Below are 22,720 nucleotides of genomic sequence, written 5' to 3'. Positions count from 1 at the left end.
ACCGCACCAAGCCAAAGTCCTGCACTGGGCTGCACATCCTGCACAGTGCACACTGCTGCTGTCGCCCACCCAAAAGTATGTTCGTCTCTGTTATATATGTGAAGGATGCCCAGGAACTCCAACATAGCACACCTTGTTGATGGCAAAAGTAAGTGCATTGAAATGAGCCATACTCCTTATCTTCTGTCACTAACTTACAGGCAGTCTTTCAGTATGTGCCAGAAAGAGGTACCTCAAGTGTATACTGCTTGGTCTGCCCAGCTGCAAATGGCCTTTATCATACCATCAACTCGAAACACATCAACAGTCACGCCAGCTCCCTCCTCCACCAATGCCATGTCAAGTACAAAACAAGCGGTTGCACGTCGCTTTCGGGTTTCCATGCCCCTCATCACACTCCTCGATTTGATTTCCCTAGCACCTCGTGCACAAGCCCTGAACTGTGTGACATGGATGCTGATAGTTTTGACAGATTGCAATACATGGGAGGCTTTGATGCTGAAGAAGATCCCACATCTGGACCATCTAAATTTCCCCCTTCGACCCCCGAGCCAGGGCCAGATGACATTCCGCTTGTCCCGTTGAACGAGCTATGGAACGCGATATCCAACAGCTGCTATCAAAACATAGACAGGACCTGCGATTTATTTCAAGAGCTGCAAGATGCGCTCGCCTCTGGTGAACCACTGTTTTCCGACCCAGCCGCTGCACTCAATCAATTCCCATGCGACGACATTCTTCTCGATGAAGACACGGAGTCTAACTTTGGTATTGAGCTTCTGGGTAAGTAGTCTATTTGCTCGTAGCTGAAACTTTCTTATGCCTGTTTAATCTCACATTCTAGACGATGAAGGCGACAAACCCACCCACTCTAACTCTGTGAAAACCAAGGTATCCACTGACAGCCCGACTTATCCTTGGCCAACGAAAGCTGTACGTTCAACTTTATTACGGTTGATAGCTCAATGCTGAACATAATTTCTATGTACAGCATTTTCTCACCGTGATACTATTCAATTCTCCAAGGCTTCCCTTTTCTGATCCACAAAAGAAAGCCATCCTCGACTGGGCAAAGGAACTCGGTGCCCACGATGTGCCATCTTTGTATGTGCTGAAACAGCGCCATGAGCAAGTCAAGAAAATTGTGGGTGACCTGACCAAGAAGGTTGTTTCACCATTTGGTAATGTCTTCTATATCAACGATGTTGCAAAGGCCATTGCGAAGGTGAGTGACCGATGGCTGACTTGGTCCATGTATAAAAGTGACACAAATGTATGTTCAGGCTTAGGACTATGCAAACCCCCTCACACAATTTGCGATGCAAGACTTCCCGGAGGACGGTGGCAGCGGAATGTCACAAGTTTTCCATGGGGAGAAGATACTACATGAACGACCATCTCCCCCCTCAGTCTGTGTCAATGGGAACGTTTATTATGTCGACGAGCTACTACAAGATTCGTCTGGAGCGTATTTTATACCTGAGCGCTTCTTCCTCACATCGCCAAGTGTTGCCTCAGGTTCTGGTGGAAGGCCGGCAGACACGAAAGAGCTCTTTGCTCTTGGACACACTGCTGAACAAACTGAAGTAAGTTTTATGATGCATCGAGGTGTGCTGTGGTCATTGATAAAAATGCTGGTGTGTTCGATCATAGGTTGGTTTTATTGTCGGCGATGAAAGGGAGATCATACCAACCTCAGCGTTCAGAAGATCATATGAGGATATCGCCTTCCGTCATTCTGAACTCACATGTGGGTTGACCGAGTCGTCGAAGAAGTACGTATCGCTGGAACCCAACCCGTGGCGTAAGAAATCAGGTGGTTGGATGGTCTACGCCGTCCCGTTGGTTATCTTTATGGATGATGTGTCTGGCAATATCTCCAAACAGTCACTGCAAGCATTTCACACTTTTTGAAGAGTAAACATGGTGAAAAAATTGAAGGAAGAGATACTGTTTCATTTCCAGTGTTTTCACAGAAAAAATCCAAAGGTAAAGTTGTATTTTCTTTGCATACCTACCTATAAACATTAATTGTTGGTAATGACCATTAGGTTCAGTCCTAGTGGGTATTACCATTAATTCATGTTTGCCAGTAGAGAAGACAAAGAAAATCTAATATTATTTTTTGATTTTGTTTGTGAAAACATCCAAAATAACATGGTATCTTTTCCTTCAATTTTTTCAGCATGTTCTCTGATGAAAAATTGTGAAATGCTTGCAGTGAGTGGAACAAGCATTATGTGATATACATGTCAAATGCAAACCTTCCATGTGAAATGTTGGATCAAGAGTTCTGTGTATGGTTCGTCACATCGTCTCCACATGCTTCTCCTATGGAATTGATGCATGGAATGAAGCAATCAATACTGTAAGTCCCATTCATGCTCTACAAACTCTCACCATCTCATTACATCTCTGCTTCAGGAGTGCCGCTGAGTCAGGTATAATCGCTTGGGACTGTCAAGACAATGAAGAAGTGATGTTGATTCCATATGGATTATTTCATGCAGGGGACAATCCTATGCAGGCAGAGGAGTGTAGCCAGGGTGGTTTGAATTGTAACCTGCTTTTGTCGAACTTGTGATGTTGGAGGAATGAAGGAGCACAAGGAGTCCAAGCAGGGATACTGTAGCTTGTTCAAGGTCAGGCAAATATTCCCTCTTGATTTGAGTTCGAAACTAATATCTCATGCCAGTCAGGAAACCTTTGCACACCAGAGGGAATGGTGAACGAAATCAAAAATCAGTTCGTGAATGCAAAGCTGTCTGGTGCAATGGAAAAGGTCAAAACATCGCTTTCAACTGACTGGAGTTCGTGACTCGCTGTCGCTTGGGATTTTAACTATGCTTGTTGAGATGGGCAAGAAGCTTCGCAAGCGAGGTGCTGGTGTTCCCGCAATGAAAGAGAGCGAGGTCAAGGCTGCTTTGGAGAAGGAACTCAAGGATCTTCTCAACGGAAAGAACCTGGACGACGTGATAAACCCACTCTTAGGCATGAACGGTGAGGCAGCATTTTACCTCTTCTTGTGCAATTACTAATAGTCCTTCAGGTATGAATATACACTTGGACACGCCAACAGAGATTCTTCATACGATTCTGCTCGGTGTCGTAAAGTACTTCTGGGGACAGACCGTGTATCTTATCAAGAAGGCAAAATTGCTCGACGTCTTTCAAAGTTGCCTGGGTTCAATCAACCACGACGCACTCAATGCACCAAGTTTGAATCCGGAATATATTTGTCGCTACAAAGGTGGACTGATCGGGAAGCATTTCAAGAGCTTAGCACAAGTAATGCCATTCATTATCCATGACTTGATACTGCAGACTGTGATAGATGGATGGACAACTCTTGGAGAATTAGTCGTGCTCCTTTGGCACACAAAGATCGATCACATTGAAGTTTACCTGGTTAGTATTCCTCACGCACTGAACGACATACTCATTGATTTGTTGAAATCAATAGGCGTGGCTCACTCGGACGATAGAAGACTTCCTCAATGTCACAGCAATCTGTGCTCCCAGTATCCTCATAACAAAGCCGAAGTTTCATTTCCTCATTCACCTCCCAGCATACATCCGCCGTTTTGGACCAGCAATCATTTTCTCCACCGAGCATTATGAATCAGTTCAACCGTGTCTTCAGGCTCTCATGTATATACAGCAGCCAGCAGGGCCCAAGTCAAGATACATATCATAGATTCGTGCAGCTCGACCTTGTCAAGCATATCATCACCGGTGGATACTGGTATGAGCAAGAACTACAGAAATGGGTTTGTGCTGGCCCTTTCGTTTTGAGCTTTCTCTGCGAGCACCCGGCACAAGGAAAATTACTTGGGATCAAGTCCAACGAGGACCCTTGTGAGACAAATGGTAAGTACGAGCGTAAATTCAGTCTGAGCATTTCTGATAGCCTTTGTCTCCAGCAACTGGACAAATTCTTCGTGTTCCAGCTACTAGCGGGAAATCGAGGACTCAGCTCTCAAATGCAGTGGATTGGGAGACAACAGCATGTGCGAAAATCCCAGCCACTCAGTTGACACAGGCGCACAAACCGGCATATTATCAAGGGGATGCTTTCATTTCCAAGCACGGTGACAAAGTACGTCGACCCCCTTCCCCACCCACCCGCCTGAGGGCGGCATTTCCTTTTATGGGAATTCCCTCGGCATCGCCACCTGCAAATTTTTCGTGCTAAGTCAGTTTATGTTTGCCTAGGGGAGACTAGCTACAAGTACTTAGGGTTCGATGATACTCTGCACGCCGCACCGAAACGACCATCGTCTCGAACCAATTCAAGCTCCTCCCTCCTTTCAGGAATATTTAATCTATTAGGGGAATTCACAGCACGTTTTCGTACGCCGTTTTCGTGCGATTTTAAATTTCATTTTGGACAGGCCCACTACTGAGTGACTGAGTGACTTGAGAACGATGTGAAAACGGCAAAGCTTGGACGTTTTCACGGGCGCCAGTGCTGACTCAGCCTGTCAGACATCATTTCCCCAATCTATGCCTCGTAGTAATAAGCCGAAGGGGCAGTCAACACAATATCACTGGTTGAGGAGGTACTATGCAGGTGTTCATCAGATGATTCAGAGCTTGTGCTCTCAGAACCACTGGAATTGGAGTCAGAAGAGGTTGGGGGATCAAAGTATGAGTGAGATTCAGCAAGTAGAGTAACCAGATAGACATCAAGAAGGACTTCTACAGCTTTCTGCCTTTCTGTGGTGTGAGGCAATATATGGTTTCTGATGACTTGTTCAAGATAATTGCTTATCTACACACATTCAAACCTCGGAAACAGCCAAAATGAAGCCAAAACGGGGGATACCAAAGCAAACTGCCGTTTTCAGCCTTACCCGGTCAACGAAAACAAATCGAAAACAGCATCAAAAACGAACGAAAACGACACATGAAAACACGCTGTGAATTCCCCTATGTATTCAATGGCACCGTCTGGCTCATCCGCCTTCGGAATCTTTTTTTCCCCCTCAATTTTAGGTCTCGCTCTTGTCTCGGGTCATCCGACTTTCTGTCCTCGGGATGGGCATTGTGTGTGCTTCCTTCCCCTTTTGATCACAAAAATTTTCACCTGCCCTCAGCGTCTGCCATCTCTGTCGGGCACTGGCACAAGCCTACTTTTCTTTCCTAATAGTGATGATTTCTTGTCAGTCGTCACCCCCAAGTATAACATCAAACTCGTGTCACGTTGACCAGTGAAGACTTGCTGCACTAACTGCCGGTGCTACTGCTGGCGGGTATTTTAAACAGACTGTAACTTACTTGCATCATCAGAATCGCTGATTCGTTTGCAGTCTATCGTCCTCGTGTCATTCATACTCGTACTTCTTCATCAGGGAACATCTGAGGCCTTTAAAGCGGGCCTCCACCAAAGTTTGTGTTCCATATTGTTATTCTCCCGCTCGTTTGAATGATATTCATGGGCCAAGTAGTGTCTCTTGTCGATATCCAGCACTCCTGCTTGTCAGCATAGGTGTCAACCTCGGAACTCTCAAGTTGTTCCTCCTCATTCTCCACTAGGCCCATTGTGCCTCTGAATCATATAATTTTGACTGCCCTGCAAGGCCTTTATTCCGTCGCCCTCTGTGTGAGATAATCCATTTGAATCCCCTCCGTCATCGCCACCTCTGCCCTTTTATACTGCGCCGTCCACTTCCTTGACATCTTCGCAGGCCGAAGATCCACCACTAGACTCTCCCACCCATTCTCTGCCACAACTATCCGGAGCCACCAACAGGTTCACATCCCTGCCACATACCAACCCTCTTCCGCTCCCCTTGACACCCCTAGTAGAGCTCGAGATGAATTCCCTTGTGGAAGCCTACCCTGTACTTGACACCACAGCAGATTTTACGCTGGATGACGAGGGGCTCACCACACTTGAAAAAATTTACCTTTTCTCCCACGGTAGATCTGCACACCACAAGTAAGCTCCGTCCTATTTCCTACTTCGTTACTGTGGCACAAGTTCAGTCACATCTCACATGTAGGGTATTTATTTCACATGCATTACCATCACTAGAAGATAGGGCCGTCGGGGACGGCAGGCACCTTGTTTACGGATGCGACATAGATCCCCATAATTTACATGCGAGTTTTCGATGTCTAAAGATCACATACCACTTATTGCTCCGCTGTCAACTCCTCTGTCTCCACAACGTCTCCCCATCCTCGTTCGCAAGTACACAGTGCAGCAGTGCATTAGCATTGAGCTTGGATGGGCTAAGCCTACAATCCTACATAGTTACATGCCTACAATTCATTGTCACCATGATTTGAATCGGACTTTGTTTTCGGGAGGATCGCGGTTGCCGAAAAATGCACGACGAATTTCGGGGTGCAGTGACCTTGTAAACAAGGTGATTTCTAGCGCATGTCACTCTACTTGAAGCCGTCATTTTTATTGAATGAAATAGACACCATTTTCAATGACGAGGAGACTTTTATTTCAATGACCTTAACACTTTTTTAGTAGGCCAAATGGACACTGAAATTCAATGACACACTGTTCTTCAGCTGTTCCAACACTCAGCAAAAGTGATTTACACATTGAATTTTAGTGATTTAACTTTTCGTAGTGAAAACGTGGTAGGGTATGAAAAATCCACCCACCCATGATTGGGAAAAACATGGCAGGGATGTGCAAATCAACATGTGACATGTCATGATACTCCCGGGCCTGCCGTGGGCTTTGTTCTTTGGAAAACCACCATAATGCCAGCATATGTCGAGCACAAGACCCTAGTTGGTGAACATGGCGATTCCGTGAACACTGTTGCCTTTTCTCCCTGTGGGAAATATCTCGCGAGTGGTTCTTCCGACCACTCCGTCTGTATATGGAATGTACACAAAGGTTCTTTTCTCTTTCGCGTTGTATTCGATAGCGCTATCAATATCCTCCATTGGCACCCCACTCGAGAAGAGACCTTGATATGCGGCTGCGAAGATGGCTCAGTGCTATCCATGAGTGATTTCAGACCCGTAAGTAACAGTAACCTCTTTCGGAGTCATCATAATCAATGAACAGTGATAAATTCTTCAGAGTGGATTTGAAAAGAAGGTTATCTGTCTGGGCGTCAAAGCTCCTGTTTTCTGTATGGACATTGACACAAGCGCGAATCTGTGGGCAATAGGTGTTGGCAACCAAGTTAATATCACCGCTGGCGATAATCAAGGTGGGTGACTACCAAGAATCCTACGCTTCTTAGTCCAATTAAAATCTGCAGATGAATATACTGCTGCAACTAGGCTACCTCCCCCGCCTAAAGTCGAGGCCAAATACACTGAGAATGATTCACGTATCCGACCACGTGCCCTTCACTTCATTGGTGGTGGCCGCAACCTTATCGTCTCCTACCTCAACCATGGTATAGTGTAAGTACCATGCAGAGATAGTCGTTTCAGATCATGCCGAGGTTTTTCAGGGCGTGGAATATCATTGACAAGACCATTACATGGCACGTCAAGCCCCCCTCAATTTCTCAAATGTGAGTTTTGCAGGTGCATGGGACGCGCTCATTCGTATATCTCAATGTCACAATAGTGCAAGCTCCGCCATTCGCCATGACATAAATGTCCTTGTTGTAAATACTCTGCAAGATGGTCTTTGTCTTTACAAAATAGGTAGCAAGAAGGCCATCTGGAAATGGGACCATGAGGCAGAATGCGATGTACAATGCCCTTCGTCAATTTCATTTCTGCATGGAGGGCGAGCTGTGGTCTCGGGTGCAATTACTGGAAATGTCCGTGTCTGGAACATGGATTCGAAGGATCTGTATCAGGTTCTCCCGCATGGCGGTAAGTGGTCAAGTGAGATTACTGGGCTCAGGTGTTGACCACGCCGGTTTAGGTGACGTTATACAAGCTCTAGCAGTAAGCATAATGAGATATCCTATTTCTCATCTGTGATGCAGTAGCCGATATCCCTACAGACTTATCAACAGGGTGCATGGAACTATATTGCAGTCGGATCTGCATTGAAAGGGCAGGGCACCTATATTAAAATTTGGAAGGCAGACATCAGTTCGTACCTCCCTGACTCATGTTCAATGTAATTAATCTGGACTTCACAGCCTCTTCTTCGGATATTGTTGAAGAATTCTGGCATTGGTTGATGGTTCGTTATGTTTTCTTACCGTTGTAAGTGGTGTTTAGGTTCACTCGACTTACTATTTTGGAGGTCGTACGTTTTTCTATGGATTTGAGTGATTACAGGCGCATAGTGTTAGCAGTAGTATTCACCATACTATGGGCCACCGCTGCTTTTGCTGCCGTACGGTTAATGTGGTTGCGTATCCCGTGGGGAGGGATTTGTGAGGATATCATCAATTTTGTGCACGTGGTTGATTTCCCATCCACACGAACCCAAAAACTAACACTATTTAGGTGCAAAATGTGGCGTATACAGGACTGTCGCTTGGGTTATGGCTGGCATCAGAGGGATGCCTTGTCCTTCTTACAGCGAGAGGTTTTATTCGTGATGTAGCTGTGGCAATGGTGGATTGGCTGCGGTCGGCAGTTCGCTCCTTCCTTGATTTACCTCCACCAGTCCATCATCAGCAGGAGTAACAGTCTCATAGTTCCCAAAACCTACCATTCTGTCCATCACACATCATATTTGAAATCGTACGATCTATGTATATCTTTCCAATGCAAAACTTGCCAACAGGGCAAGCTCTCGTAATTTCAACATCCGTAAGTACATGCCTCCAATTGAATCTTAGTCAAGGCACAAGCAGTCTCCAATTCAACCTTAGTCGGCAAAGTCCGGAATCCTGTTCCCTGACAAGTGCTGTTATTCCTGGACGCATCCTGGTCCAGGTCTGAAAATTGTTTTGTCCCCCGAGTTTTTGCCGGACCGAAATGGCCGGGTTGTCTGTTTTTGGAAATAACCCTGTTATGGGGGGCCTAACTTTTGGGGCGTCCAGTCCGAGAACAGTGAGTCTAGAGAAAATGGCTCTGAGGTCGAGGGTAAAGGTAGTTCAAGCAGTGTCAATGATGGTCTGGATGAAGACTTAACACTGTATTCATTCTGACCAGGAGTGGAGGCACAATGATACTTACTTCCATTTCTCCAGTCTCAGTTAGGTCGCAGTCGGGAACGTTTCCAGAAAACTTCCTGCTTCCGTTATCACTTGATGAGGATAGAGCACAAAAAACAGTCTCGAGCTTGCGTCAGATCTTCGTGCAGAATGCAGTGTTCGACTTTGTTTTCCTTCACGTTCAAGGGCGCCGTGAGACGACCGAGGACAATCGAAATCTAGCCCCCCCTCGGATGTGGGGAGAGGAAATCCTCTACCTACGAGTTCTTGTTTGTTCTCCGTTAAATTCATACAGTTATATCTATTCGCAATACTAGAATTGGAGAGGCTCGAACTACGGTGCAATTCCTTCGGTCCGTGGCGGTGTGCCCTGAACCAGCGAGGAAGACACCCAAAGCATCGCTGGTATGGATATCTTTGAGCTATGTCCATCAGGCATTCATTTCTGTTCGAAGAAAGCAGGGGATAGCATCAAGCCAGGGGAGCTGAACATCATGTTCAGGGACTCCCCTGTTTGTTGCCGGTGTGGGTAATAGCTATGGCGCACTCTGGGACCCCAGTTCAATCCAGGCACATTACTGTTGGTGATCAACTCTTGGTAGACCAAGGTATTAAGAAGTACGAGTACGAGCTGTGCTAGATGCTACAGATTGCCGCAGGAACAGAAACAGCCTGAATGATGGTGTTGTCACCATAAGCAACATTGTTGGTTAGACTGTAAGCACAAAGACCACGATTGATAATACACCTGCCCTCCAGGCAGTCCAAACTGGCAATACTCAGGAGGGACCAAAGAGAGGTCAGGAGGCGGAGAAGCAGTGGAGGATGCACAAAGCTTCACATCATCAGCAGAGAGCTGCAAGCAGAACTGTCTAGAGCCAGGAAGAGCACAGGCTCTGACATACATGGCAGCATTGATGAGTGAGATGAGCAGAGCAGAGCATGGCATGTCAGTGTCAAGTCTGGGCCTACTCCAACCAACTCTGATGCTAAACAAGGTCTAGAGAGTGGTTCAGAAGCAAGTCCAACAGGGAAGAATGGAACTCTGACTAGTGGAGTGGTGGCAGGAATGAAGTCCGCTGAAGCAAAGGTGGAGCAGAGTGAGGGCGTTGGGTTTAACTCATGCACTACCCCCTTGCACAATCTCATCCTGAAAAGGAAACAGTCCAGGTGCTGGACCATGCAGTGTGCGTGCTGTGGAGTACCTGACTGTGCACTGTCAAGGAGAAGTCTGAAGGGTGGTCACATGACTCCTCAGAGAATGGTCCACCCAGTCTGGTAGGAGAGCAACACAAGTCTGACAGCAGTCAGAGCGGAGATGATTCACAACCAACAGAAGCTGGATGGAGTTGGTGTGGAGTGTGTAGGGACTTATAATGAATGCACGGTTGTGACAGTGCCCCCCCTTTTAGGGCCTGAACCCCTGAAGGCTGCAAGTACAGGACGAGACCAACATGAGTTGATCATTTGAAATTAGTTTGATGCCTCAAGGACAATGGTTTAGCTGTGGTGGAGCTCTGTCGGAGTTTGAAGGACCACTTAAAAACATGTGTTAGGGTACTGAACCTTCATCCTTTCCCCTCATCATCATGTCTTCCCATTGCCAGAGCAAAACCCCCCAACCAACCCCTGGTCATGTCCATGACTACTCCCAAGTTGCAGATGAAGAGTTGGTCATCCTGACCAATGACTCCACTGACACCGAGCAGGAGAAGTCTGCAGAGAAGGCATGCCAATGAGAGGAGGCCGAGTGGAGAGAGAGGGAGTGCAAGGCAGAGCACAAGGCCAAGTGTGAGGAGGCCAAGAGGCAGAGGGTGGAGGAGGAGCAGTTGGAGGTGGAGCAGAAGAAGAGAGCAGAAGAGGAGGCTCAGAGGAGAAGGGCAATGGAGGAAGAGGAGGCTCAAAAGAGGAGGGCGGCAGAGGAAGAGACAAAGAGCCTCTCAGGAGTGGGCCCAGGCCAGGCAGGATGAGGCCGCAGCAGAGGTGAGTAGCAGATCACTGCGAGTCAGGCAGAGCTGACCTATTCTCTTTTTGACTTTATTCTATTGCAGGTTAACTGGCACAGTGTATGACATCAACACCACCCAGAAGGTCCCTAGGGCCTCTGTGGTGGTCACTGTGACCAAGCAGCCCCCTTGCACTCACTGTGTAGCAAGTCTGATGGCGAGCCAGTGCAAGCCAGGGCAAGGTAAGACCAGGGCCTGCATGCCCTGCCACAACAAAAAGAAGATGTGCAGCTAGATGTGAGAAGAGGCAGTGGCAGGGCCTTCACAGAAGAGAGCAGGGATGGGGAGCTCCTGAGGAGAGAAGAAGAAGAGGATGTGAGGGAAGGGAAAGGAGAGGGCAATGGAGACAGAAGAGGCAGATGACGAGCAGGCAACACTGCACAAGGGACCCTTGAGGGTGGGGGTCTCCTCCTGGTGGGTGGAATGGGAGTGGGAGAGGCAGCTGCAGGCTGTGGAGAGGTATGCAGAGGTGCACGAGAGGGCTGCGACTGCCTTCGAGAGGATGGCAGAGGCAGCAGAGCAGATGGTGGTGGCGGCAGAGAGGACAGCTGACAAATGGGGGCTGTACTGTGAGTGGGTGGAATGGGTGGAGATGAGGAGGAGGGAGGATGCATGCGAGGCCAGGATGGCCGAGCTCAAGTGCTCAGGCAGAGGTTGGAAGAGGCCTCAGTCGGAGGCAGTGGAGGACCATCAAGAGGAAGTGGATGAAGGTGTGGATGGGGACAATGAGGAAGAGGAAGAAGTCAGAGGAGAGAAGGAAGGCAGAGAAGAACAAGTGGTGGAAGAGTAGAGTAGTTTTGTTTTCTTTTTTTGTTTTTTTTTTTTGTCTTTAGTTTGTATATTTTTTGTACTACTACAAGATAGACTTATGATTTTGTCCGTGACTCTGAGAAGTGAAACAGATAAGCAGAGAAAATTCTAAAGTACTTAAGGCAGTTTGGTAAGAGGCAGAGTTGGCCCATGGAGGAGGACTATGTAGGCAGAGTATTATGGCAGTGGTTGGTACAGGCCAGGTTTGTGTGGATAGCAGTTCATGGAAAGTGGACACTATGTCAGAAGTGTGATCTAGCTCAGTTGCAAGCAACCAAGAGGTTTCTTCATCAGTGTTCTTGTAACCAGCCCAGCAGACTAGATACAAGAGTTGACAGTGGCAGGTGACAGTGGTCCACCTTAGAGTCGAGTATCCCTGATACTTCATACTCAAGGTCACCATCGACATCCACTGGCAGAGGCAGAGGTTGTTGTTGGTTTGGGAAAGGATTAGCCACTGCAGCTTCCAGTTTTGAGACATGGAAGACTGGATGTACCGAGTGCATAGAGTCAGGGAGCTTAAGGGTGACAGAATGTGTACCTGGCCTGGCCAAGATGGTGAATGGACCTAAGTACTTTTTGGAGAGTTTTTCTGAAGGATGTGTTGAGCAGAAGTACTTGGCTTTGACATAGGCCTGTTCTCTGACCTTGAACTCAGGCAGAGGTATGTGTTTAGCATCTGCTGGACCCTGGTAGCACTGTTGAGCGGCGGACATTTCAGAGCAGAGGAAGTCATGAAGGGTGGAGAGCTCAACGACATAGTTGTGAGCCCTTGGAGAGGTGAAGTCTTGGTCAGGGACCACAGACAGGTTTGGATGGTATCCCTTGTTAGTGAAGAAGGGAGAAACTCCAGTTGTCGCACTTGGTGTGTTGTTGAAAGCAAACTCTGCTAGAGGCAACAGCTCAGCCCAGTTGTCTTGTTGGTAGTTACAGTAAACATGAAGGTCCTGCTTGAGGGTCTGGTTCATTCACTTGGTCTGGCCATCACCTTATGGGTGGTAACCCAAAGTGAAGTGAAGATGCATATCAAGGGCCTTTCCTAGAGAGCAGAAGAAGTGTGAGACAAATGCAGGACCTCTGTCAGAGGTGACATTAGCTGGTACTCCATGCTTGGAGAAGACATGGGTAAGGAAGAGCTTAGCAAGTTTGGCAGAGGTGATGGAGTCATGGGTGGGGATGAACACTGCTTGCTTTGAGAGGTGGTCCACTACCATGAGTATGGCGGAGTAACCATTGGAGTTGGGGAGGTGTTCAATGAAGTCCATGGAGATGGAGTTCCAAGGTCTCTCTGGGATGGGGAGTTGCTTCAGTAGACCATAGGGGTGGTGTCATGGAGTTTTGCTCCATCCACAGGCAGTGCAGGACCTGACGTATTCCTTCATGTTGGAGCAGAGGTTGGGCCACACGTAGTCCCTGCAGACGAGTTCTAAGGTGTGGCTCTGCCTGAAATGGCCTGCTAGAGGATGATCATGCTTGAACCGAAGCACTCGAAGGCAGAGATCATCAATGTCAGGGACAAAGATGTGACTGTCAAGGTGGAGTAGACTGTCAGAGTCCAGGGACCACCAAGGCTTAGTTGGAGTTGAGAGGTGGCTGGCAGAGACAGGGTTGGAGGGTAAGGTGGAGATGATGTTGGAGTGCAAGCACTCAACATCGAAAACCATGGCAGTGCAGAGCACAGGTGCCATGAGGGTAGTGGTATGGAGGGATGAAGTGAGTTGCTCCTGTGTAAACATTGGGCAGAGATTGTGAGGATTTACCTGCACATAGTCCCTATCCCCCCCTTTTGGGTAGACGTCCCAACATTGCATAAGTGCGTCGGGTTTGGCCCCTAGGCAGCCAGGGCAGAAGTGGATGGAAAGGTTGAATTGGGAAAGGTACTCCAACCAGCAGGCCCGTCGATGGGTGAGAACCTTAGAGGTGGAAAAATACTCAAGGTTTTTGTGGTCCATCACCACATTGACAGGTAAGGTGGAGCCTTCTAGGTAATGCTGCCAATGGCAGAAGGTGTTGAAGATAGCCAACAGCTCCTTGTTGTGGGTATCATAGTTAAGTTCTGGCACAGTCATGGTGCGGGAGTAGAAAGCGACTGGGTAGAGTTCACCGTCGGAGCAGGTGATCAACAAAATACCAGCAATGGCATAGTTGGAGGCATTGGTTTCCACTGTAAGCAGAGCATCAGGGACCCAATGAGTGAGAATAGGAGCGGAGCTGAAGGCATCCTTCAGGTGGAGGAAAGCAGCATGGCACTCCTCGGAAAAGTTCCAAGGAGCATCCTTTCATGTGAGGTGAGTGAGCAGAACAACAATGTTGGAGTAGTTATTAATGAATCATCTATAGAAATTTGTGAAACCAAGGAAGGATTGGATGTCTTGCACCTTCCACAGCTCAGGCCAGTTGTGGACTGCCTGAACCTTCTTGGCAGACATGGTGAGACTGGAGGGAGAAAGAATGTAACCAAGGTACTCGACAGAGTCGGAATGAAACTTGCACTTCTCTGGCTTGGCATAGAGACCATGCTTTTGAAGGCAGCAGAGTACCTCTTTTACATGTTCGCAGTGTGACTCCATGTCCTGCAAATATATTAGAATGTCATTGAGGTATACCACAATGCAGACATTGAGCATGTCTGCAAAGATGCTATTGACAAATCGCTGGAAAGCTGCAGGTATGTTGGTCAGACCAAATGGCATTACCTGCCATTCGTAAGAACCATAATGAGTGCAGAAAGCTGTTTTCCATTCATCTCCATCTGTGATGTGGACTAGATGATGAACTTGACAATTCCCTGTAATGGTGGTTTGAATAATATACTGCCCAGTACCCAGTCAATTGATGGATTGAAGTGGGTGAGCCAGTTGTGTCCTAGTACCAGTGAACATGAAGAATCCAATGGAGCAACATAAAAGTGAAGCAGAGTTGACATTGCCAGAAGGGAAATGGAGGGAAAGATCTACTTCTTGGGAAATGACAGCATTTGTACTACCATCAAACAAGTGGAGTGGAACTTGGCAGAGAAACAGAGGAAACAGGAATGGCATATTTTTTGATTATAGATGGGTCTACGAAACAATGAGAAGAGCTGGAATTGATCAACACAGAAACAGTATCAACAGAATAATCAAGAAGGGTTACAGATGGAAGTAAAGAGTTTGGACTAGAGAGAGTGGACACATTGAGTCGGATGTCTGGTTGTGCACAGTTGGGTTCAATGCTTCCTCCAGGCTGTGTGAGCTCCCTGAAGGAGTGGACTAATTTTTTGGCTCTGCCTGCTCTGTGGGCAGAGTAGGCAGAGTTCCAGCCATAGCTGCAGAGGCTTTGGCTGCACAAGAGGTGGACTTGGGACAGTCCTTAGCGGAGTAGCCAGCCTCACCACAGAAGAGGCAGAGGTTATTCTTCATCCTGCGCTGGCATTCAGTGGAGGTGAGTTTGCCATCCTTGCCCAGGAGGTGGGCAATATCAGACTTGGGTGGATCTTTCTGTTTGCCCTTGCCCTTGGCATCAGACTTAGAAGTGGAGGCAGAGGACGATGATTTAGACTTGTTGTCAGAGTTGGGAGACTGCGACCTGTTGGAGGCGGACTTGGTGGTGCATGAGATCTCCACTTTGTGCTCCCAGTAGTGCACATTGATGGTCTGGGGAAGTTTGCAGAGTTGTGTGAGGCTAGAAGGCTTTCCGATGCGAGTGATCTCATCCTTGATGCAGTCTGGAAGTCTGCTATAGAAGTGGTGGTGGAGTGCACCAACACCATAGTCCTTGACTTGTGAAGCCCAGCAATTGAACTCCATGATGTATTTGGTAATTCGAGAGCCATCCTTCATGGTGAGGTTCTTGAGTTGTTGGATGGCATCTGCTATGGCATCATGTGGACTGAAATTAGCTGTGAGATCTTGTAAGAACTCATGGTAGTTGTCCATCCAGAGCAGGCAGTCATAGTTGTTGGGGTTTAGCAAATCTGGCTCGAACCAAGCCAGGGCCATACCCTTAAGATAAGACTGAGCAAAGGTAACCTTGGCTCTGTCAGAGTGGAATGTGTGGGGGTGGTATTGAAAGTTCAGCTCGCACTGTACAAGGAACTCATGGAGTTTCTTAGGATCAGAGCCATCGAAGGTGTCAGGCTTGTGGACCTTGGTTTTTGGACTGGATTCCCCAGTGTGCAAACTAGACCATGCAAGTGCATGGACAGCTCTAGCAAGAGCTACAAGGGGAACCTCTGGCAGCTCAGCTGGGTCTTTGGGGATATCCCCATCACTGCTGCCCCTGCTGTCAGGATCACCATCAGGATAATCAGGGTTGGGGTCAGGTCCATCATCTTGGTTGCAAGGAGACGGAGTATGGAAGGCAGATGGGTGGAGGTTGGAGCAACCAGCTTGTGAAGTGCTTTTGCCTTCAGTGTCATAACCATGCATTCATCATAAGTCTTTACTCACTCTGCAACCTTTTCTGCTGGTCATCTGCTCACTCTGCACCAACTCTGCCCAACTTCAGTTGGTTACTGAACCATCTCCACTCTGACTGCTGTCAGACTTGTGTTGCTCTCTCCTACCAGACCAAGCGGACCATTCTCTGAGGGGTCATGTGACTACCTTCACAGTCAGGTACTCCACAGTGCGCACACCATATGGTCCAGCACCTGGACTGTTTCCTTTTCTGGATGTTCTGTGTTACCCATTTGTATGTCATCTGTCTACCCTTCATTCATCATCCAGGAAATTTTACTTGAAAATTTATGAGTCTCTGTATGTCAGTTCTGATTCCGGTTACTGTACCTCTGTAGTAGTATAAAAGCATGTATCATACTCTGCCATTCCTCAGTACGAATATCAACTTAGTTCCTACTCCTTCTGACTCTGTCTTCTGTCTGTCGGAGTTACCTCCGACCTTCTGTCTGTATTGTCCCTCTGAAATACAAGGGCTGAGATTGTGCAAGGGGGTAGTGCATGAGCTAAACCTGACACCCTCACTCTGCTCTGCCTTTGTCTTGGCAGACTTTGTTCCTGCCACCACTCTGCCAGTCAGAGTTCTGTTTCTTCCTGTTGGACTTGCTTCCGAACCCTTCTCTAGACCTTGTTTAGCATTGGAGTTGGTTGGAGTAGGCCCAGACTTGACAGTATACTCATACTCTCACTTGTACAATCTCATTTTCTGTCCTCCAAAAAACTTACACCATTATGAGAACTTGAGCTCAATCCCAGAGAGAGGTCACTGAGAACCTTGCTGCAGCGCTAGCTAATCCACGTTGACTCCCTTCCATCGTTGAACAATTCCAATCCTTCTCTGCTCGATGCCACTCTTGCGCTGAAGGTGAAAGCGCTTCACAGGCTGGTCACTCTGACCTCCACCCAACAGCCTTCCACACTCCATCTCCTCATAACCAAGATGATGGACCTGACCCCGACCCTGATTATCCTGATGGTGATCCCAATGGCAGGGGCAGTGGTGACAGGGATATCCCTGAAGACATGGCTGAGCCACCAGAGGATCCCCTCATAGCTCTTGCTAGACCAGTTCATGCGCTTGCACAGTCTAGTTCACACACTGGGGACTCCTACTCTGAAAACCAAAGTTCACAAGCCTGACACCTTCGACAGCTGCAACCCTAAGAAACTCCATGAGTTCCTTGTACAATGTGAGTTGAACTTCCAAGACCATCCCCATGCATTCTGCTCTGACAGAGCCAAGGTTACCTTTGCTCAGTCTTATCTTAAGGGTATGGCTCTGGCTTGGTTTCGAGCCAGACCTACTAAACCCTGACAATTATGACCGCCTGCTCTGGATGGATGACTATCATGAGTTCTTACAAGAGCTCACAGCTAATTTTGGTCTGCATGATGCCATAGTGGATGCTGTCCAACAACTTGAGAACCTTACCATGAAGGACAGCTCTCAAATTACCAAATATGTTGTGCAGTTCAATCACTGGGCTTCACAAGTCAAGGACTACTGGTGTTGGTGCACTCTGCCACTGCTTCTATAGTGGACTTCCAGACCACATCAAGGATGAGTTTGCTCACATTGGAAAGCCTTCTACCCTTGCACAACTCCACAAACTTGCCCAGACCATCAATGCATGCTACTGGGAGTGTAAAGTGGAGATCTCATGCACCACCAAGTCTGCCTCTGACAAGTCACAGTCTTCCAACTCTGACAACAAGTCTAAATTGTCATCCTCCACCTCTGCTCCAAAGTCCAATGCCAAGGGAAAGGGCAAACAGAAAGATCCACCCAAGTCTGATATTGCCCACCTCCTGGGTAAGGATGGCAAACTCACCTCTGCTGAGTGCCAGCACAGGATGAAGAACAACCTCTGCCTCTTCTGTGGCAAGGCTGGCCACTCTGCCAAGGACTGTCCCAAGTCCACCTCCCACACAGCCAAGGCCTGTGCAGCTATGGCTGGAACTCCGCCTACTCCACCTGTGGAGAAGGCAGAGTCAAAAAATTAGTCCACTCCTCCAGGGAGCTCACACAGCCTGGAGGAAGCATTGAACCAAACTGTGCACAACCAGACATCCGACTCAACATGTCTGCTCTCTCTAGTCCAAACTCTTTACTTCCATCTGTAACCCTTCTTGATTATTCTGTTGATACTGTTTCTGTGTTGATTGATTCTGGCTTTTCTCATTGTTTCATAGACCAGCTATAATCAAAAAATATGCTGTTCCTGTTTCCTCTGTTTCTCCACCAATTCCTGCTCCGCTTGTTTGATGGTAGTACAAATGCTGTCATCTCCCAAGAAGTAGATCTTTCCCTCTGCTTCCCTTCCGGCTGATGTCAACTCCATTTCATTTTATGTTACTCCATTGGATTCTTCATGTTCACTGGTACTAGGACACAACTGGCTCACCCACTTCAATCCATCAATTGACTGGGTACTGGGCAGTATATCATTCAAACCACCATTACAGGGAATTGTCAAGTTCATGTTGTCTGGGTTAAGGCCAGACTGGAGACCGAGGCAGGTGCAAGGCCAAGGGGTCAGGATCAGGGGGGAAGTCGAGGATGCAGATGGTCGGACTGTTTGGACTTAGCGACTAAGGATACAGTGCTATTCCCTTGCGTGGGTCTCAGTCCGAGTCTGAGGCCAAGACAGGGTTATCAGAGTATACTTAGTTGATTTCAGACTGAGGAAGTACAGGCCGAGTATCTAAGACTTTATATACTAGAGACACTATAGTACAGAGACCGGTAATGCCGGTCTTGCAAAGATTGCTAAGAAGATTGGTAAGACAGGTATTAGTAAGATATGACTAAGAGAACAGAGACTGGGACAGGTGGACCAGGGACAGGACTGGGCAGGACTCAACCAAAATGACACTGCACTGCAAAGCAGTGCTTACCGTGCTAGGACATCTGGGGACAAGGGTTTGGCAAGGCCGAGGCTGGACTAAGTGAGTGCAAGGCCGAGTCCAGCCAGGGTCAAGACATGGCTATGACAGTATCCCCCTCTTAGGGGTCAAACCCATGAGACCCTTGTGAGAGTGGCAGGCTGAGTCCGAAATTTGGCTGAGTTCAAAAAATTGATACTTGTGGCCCTACTAAGCCCTTTGTGTCTTTCTTTCACATCTTCTTCATCATGTCTGACTCAAGACTGATCATCACTGTTGACAACAACAACAAAGGCTGAGCCATCATCGACTGGGCCCAAGTCCCTGATGATCACATCAGATATGACACCGATGATGAAGAGGAGGTGATGAGAGTGAAGGCGAAGGAAAGGAAGAGATGAAAGGCAGCTGAGCAAGCTTGGCAGGAAGAACAGGCTCAGCTTGAGGCTGAGAGGGCAGAGAGAGAGAGAAGGCTGAAGCCAAAAGGGCAGCGCAGGAGGCCAAAGTGGAGAGGGCATGCAAGGAGGAGGAGAAGCACAGAGCCGAGGAGAAGGAGGCCAAGTGGAAACATAAGGCTGAGGCCAGGAAGGGCAGTGAGGCTGGGGCCAGTAGTAGTGAGACTGGTGAGGTCAAGAGGGTGGTTATGGACCCCAGGTGAGTTCTTTACTAAACTTTGTGCATATTCCTCCTAACAACACTTTTAGTTGTACCCATTGTGCCCAGGCCAAAGTTGTCTGCGAATTTGTCATAGATGGCAACAAGAAGCACATCGCATGCATGCGATGCAACCAATCGAAAAGGCAAGTGCCATTGGCCCAGGGATGGGAAAGACACCGAAGCTGGTCCCAAGGCTGTTGGGAGGTCAGACAAAGGGAAGAAGAGGAAAATTGATGAGGAGAACACCAAGGCTGGGCCTAGCAAACAGAAGCGGGTGAAGATGAGTGTGAGGCCAACTGAGGTCCTGGACCTTGATGAGCCTAAGGCTAGCAGAAGCAGGCAGAGGGAGACCAGTGCAGAAAGGTACTTGGGCTTGGAAGACAAGCTCGAGCACCTTATCAATGTGGCAGGGCTGATTGCCAACAACCTGGCCAGCCTGTTCAAACTTCATGAAACTGCGGTCGAGAACTCAGGCCAGATTGCCGACACTCTCGAGTCGTTACTCGACGAGTCCTATGGATACAGGATGTCGGTCACACCCCCAGACTCAGACTCATCTGAGTTCAACTCTGATGAGTTGCACAAGGAGGCTGAATGGTTGAAAACCCATGGCGAGGACAAAGAGGAGGAGTCCAGAGGAGAGGATGAAACCATGGCCAAGGCTGAGTAGTCCATAGTGTAGTGGTCTTGTAGTTCTTTCTTCTGCCAATGTTATGTGTCCGGTGTCCAGTCTTGGTGGTATATAGTAAGTAGCAAGATCAAGGAAAGAGGAAAACAAGGTAAGTAAGAAATCAAAAGGAACTATATACTGATAGAGAGCAGAACAGAAGACTGAGGCTGGTCGAAGCTGGTCCTCATTGGAAGAGGCCGGGTTTATTAGGGTAGTGAGAATGAAACTCCTGGATGAGTTCAGTAGCATTTTCAAGCTCTGTAGCAAGTACCCAAGTGGTCTCTTCATCGGTCCCCTTGTAGCCAGTCCACCAGACTAAGTATTGAAGCCAACACCAGCGATGCCAGTCAACCTTAGAGTTGAGGATTTCTGCTCCCTCAAACTCTAGATCACCATTGACTTCGACTGGTGGGGGTGGTGGTTGAGTCCAGTTTGGGATGGTATTGGGGACAGCGAGCTTGAGTTGGGAGACATGAAAGACTGGATGTACTGCACACATTGAGTCTGGCAGGTGCAGTGTGAAAGAGTGAGTACTGGCCTGAGCTATGACTGGGTACAGTCCAAGGTTCTTCTCCAAGAGCTTCTTGGAAGGCTGAGTTGACCGGAAGTATTTGGCTTTGACATATACTTGGTCACCAACCTTGAAGTCCAGAGCCAGCATGTGTTTAGCATCAGCTGGGCCTTGGTAATGCTGTTGTGCAAGGGACATTTCTTCCTGTAGGTATTGATGCAGTGAGTCTAAGTCAACTGCATAGTCACGAGCCCGAGCGGAGGTGAGGTCACACTCTGGGTATACTGAAATGCTGGGGTGGTAACCCTTATTAGTGAAGAAAGGGGAAACACTGGTAGTAGCACTAGGGGCATTATTGTAAGCAAACTCAGCCAGAGGTAGTAGTTTGGCCCAATTGTCCTGCTGGTAGTTGCAGTACACTTGGAGGTATTGTTCTAGGGTCTGGTTGGTCCTTTTGGTCTGGCCATCACCTTTGGGGTGGTAGCCCAAGGTGAAATGTAAGTGCATATCTAAGGCCTTACTGAGTGACTGGAAGAAGTGAGACACGAACTCTGAGCCTCGGTCTGAGGTTATGTGGGCTGGCACTCCGTGCTTAGAAAAGACATGGAGTAGGAATAGTTTGGCAAGTTCTGGGGCTGTGATAGTGTTGTGGGTTGGGATGAATATGGCCTGCTTGGAAAGCTGGTCAACTACAACAAGAATGGCCATGAAGCCGGTTGAGGCTGGGAGTTGCTCGATGAAATCCATAGAGATAGAATTCCATGGCTTCTCCGGCACCAGAAGTTGTTTGAGGAGGCCATAAGGCTGGTGGCAGGGAACCTTAGCCCAAACGCAGGCCATGCAAGACCGGACATAGTCCTTGATGAAGGTCCTGAGACCGGGCCAGGTATACTCATGCTGAATGAGTTCTAGGGTTCAGTTTTGGCCAAAGTGGCTGGACAGGGGATGGTCATGCTTAAGCTGCAAGACTCTGAGGTGGAGATCATTTGAGTCCAGCACATAGATCCTTCCATCAAGCCGAAGGAAACCAGTGTCATCTACTGACCACTGGGGATCAGACATGTTGGACAGGCGGATCTGTGAGACTGGGTCATCCAGTAGTGCAGTCAGGATATCATTATGGAGCTTTTCTATATCCATTAGCGCAACTGCCCGTAAGACCAGGTACTCAAGGTGAGTGGCACAGAGGGAGACTGCTAGCTGCTCTTGTGTGAAGACTGGTCTCAGGTTCTGCGGGTTCACTCGGGCATAGCCGCTATCCCCCTCTTTGGGGTAGACGTCCCATCGTCTAGTTAGGGCATCAGGCTTAGCCCCGAGCTTACTGGGCCTGAACCTGATGATCATATTGAATTGTGAAAGGAATTCAGGCCAGCGAGCTTGGTGGCAGGTGAGTACTTTGGAGGTAGAGAAGTACTCAAGATTCTTGTGGTTGGTGACAATATCAACCAGTGAGGCCGAGCCCTCAAGGTAATGGTGCCAGGTCCAGAATGCTTCAAAAATTGCAAGCAATTCCTTATCATGGGTGTCATAATTCAATTCCAGGGCTGTCAGAGTCCAGGAGTAGAAAGCGACTGGATGTATTTGGTCATTGCTGCAGGTGATAGAGAGGATGCTGGCAATGGCATAGTCCGACACATCAGTCTTGATGGTGACAGGGACTCCAGGGATGAAATGAGTTAAGA

The 22,720-nt window shown here is 48.0% G+C and overlaps 3 protein-coding genes across 3 annotated transcripts; all 3 read left to right on the top strand.

Annotated features, from left to right (window-relative positions):
• Positions 1-449: 449 nt before the first annotated feature.
• Positions 450-4,677, top strand: F5J12DRAFT_782154 (uncharacterized protein; the record flags this gene model as incomplete). Its single annotated transcript, XM_051742685.1, has 17 exons — positions 450-783; positions 845-933; positions 992-1,225; positions 1,290-1,586; positions 1,654-1,775; positions 1,966-1,989; positions 2,222-2,368; positions 2,425-2,546; positions 2,593-2,642; positions 2,696-2,782; positions 2,856-3,000; positions 3,050-3,288; positions 3,325-3,408; positions 3,464-3,633; positions 3,662-3,870; positions 3,951-4,099; positions 4,489-4,677. The coding sequence occupies 17 exons, from the start codon at positions 450-452 to the stop codon at positions 4,675-4,677; spliced, it is 2,691 nt and encodes an 896-aa protein (XP_051600727.1).
• Positions 4,678-4,745: 68 nt separating this feature from the next.
• F5J12DRAFT_48651 (uncharacterized protein) lies at positions 4,746-5,290 on the top strand. The gene has a single exon (XM_051739658.1). It carries the CDS (start codon positions 4,935-4,937, stop codon positions 5,208-5,210), a length of 276 nt encoding a protein of 91 aa, XP_051600726.1. The 5' UTR covers positions 4,746-4,934; the 3' UTR covers positions 5,211-5,290.
• A 1,305-nt stretch (positions 5,291-6,595) lies between these two features.
• On the top strand, positions 6,596-8,673 carry F5J12DRAFT_741077 (WD40-repeat-containing domain protein). Its single transcript, XM_051742025.1, has 9 exons — positions 6,596-6,999; positions 7,061-7,193; positions 7,245-7,392; positions 7,443-7,505; positions 7,562-7,815; positions 7,868-7,890; positions 7,950-8,040; positions 8,091-8,134; positions 8,198-8,673. The coding sequence occupies exons 1-9, from the start codon at positions 6,733-6,735 to the stop codon at positions 8,501-8,503; spliced, it is 1,329 nt and encodes a 442-aa protein (XP_051600725.1). The 5' UTR covers positions 6,596-6,732; the 3' UTR covers positions 8,504-8,673.
• Positions 8,674-22,720: the final 14,047 nt, after the last annotated feature.

The sequence above is a fragment of the Pisolithus orientalis genome, assembly GCF_024613125.1.
Source record: "Pisolithus orientalis strain OTSU chromosome Unknown F5J12scaffold_11, whole genome shotgun sequence".
Lineage (NCBI taxonomy): Eukaryota > Fungi > Basidiomycota > Agaricomycetes > Boletales > Pisolithaceae > Pisolithus > Pisolithus orientalis.
This window is presented reverse-complemented; position numbering and strand designations above follow the sequence as displayed.

Coding starts and splice junctions, on each gene's coding strand:
- F5J12DRAFT_48651 (XM_051739658.1), top strand. CDS start 4,935: ATGTATTCAATGGCACCGTCTGGCTCATCCGCCTTCGGAATCTTTTTT.
- F5J12DRAFT_741077 (XM_051742025.1), top strand. CDS start 6,733: ATGCCAGCATATGTCGAGCACAAGACCCTAGTTGGTGAACATGGCGAT. Junction 7,393..7,442: donor TACCTCAACCATGGTATAGT/GTAAGTACCATG, acceptor GAGGTTTTTCAG/GGCGTGGAATATCATTGACA. Junction 7,816..7,867: donor TCAGGTTCTCCCGCATGGCG/GTAAGTGGTCAA, acceptor ACGCCGGTTTAG/GTGACGTTATACAAGCTCTA.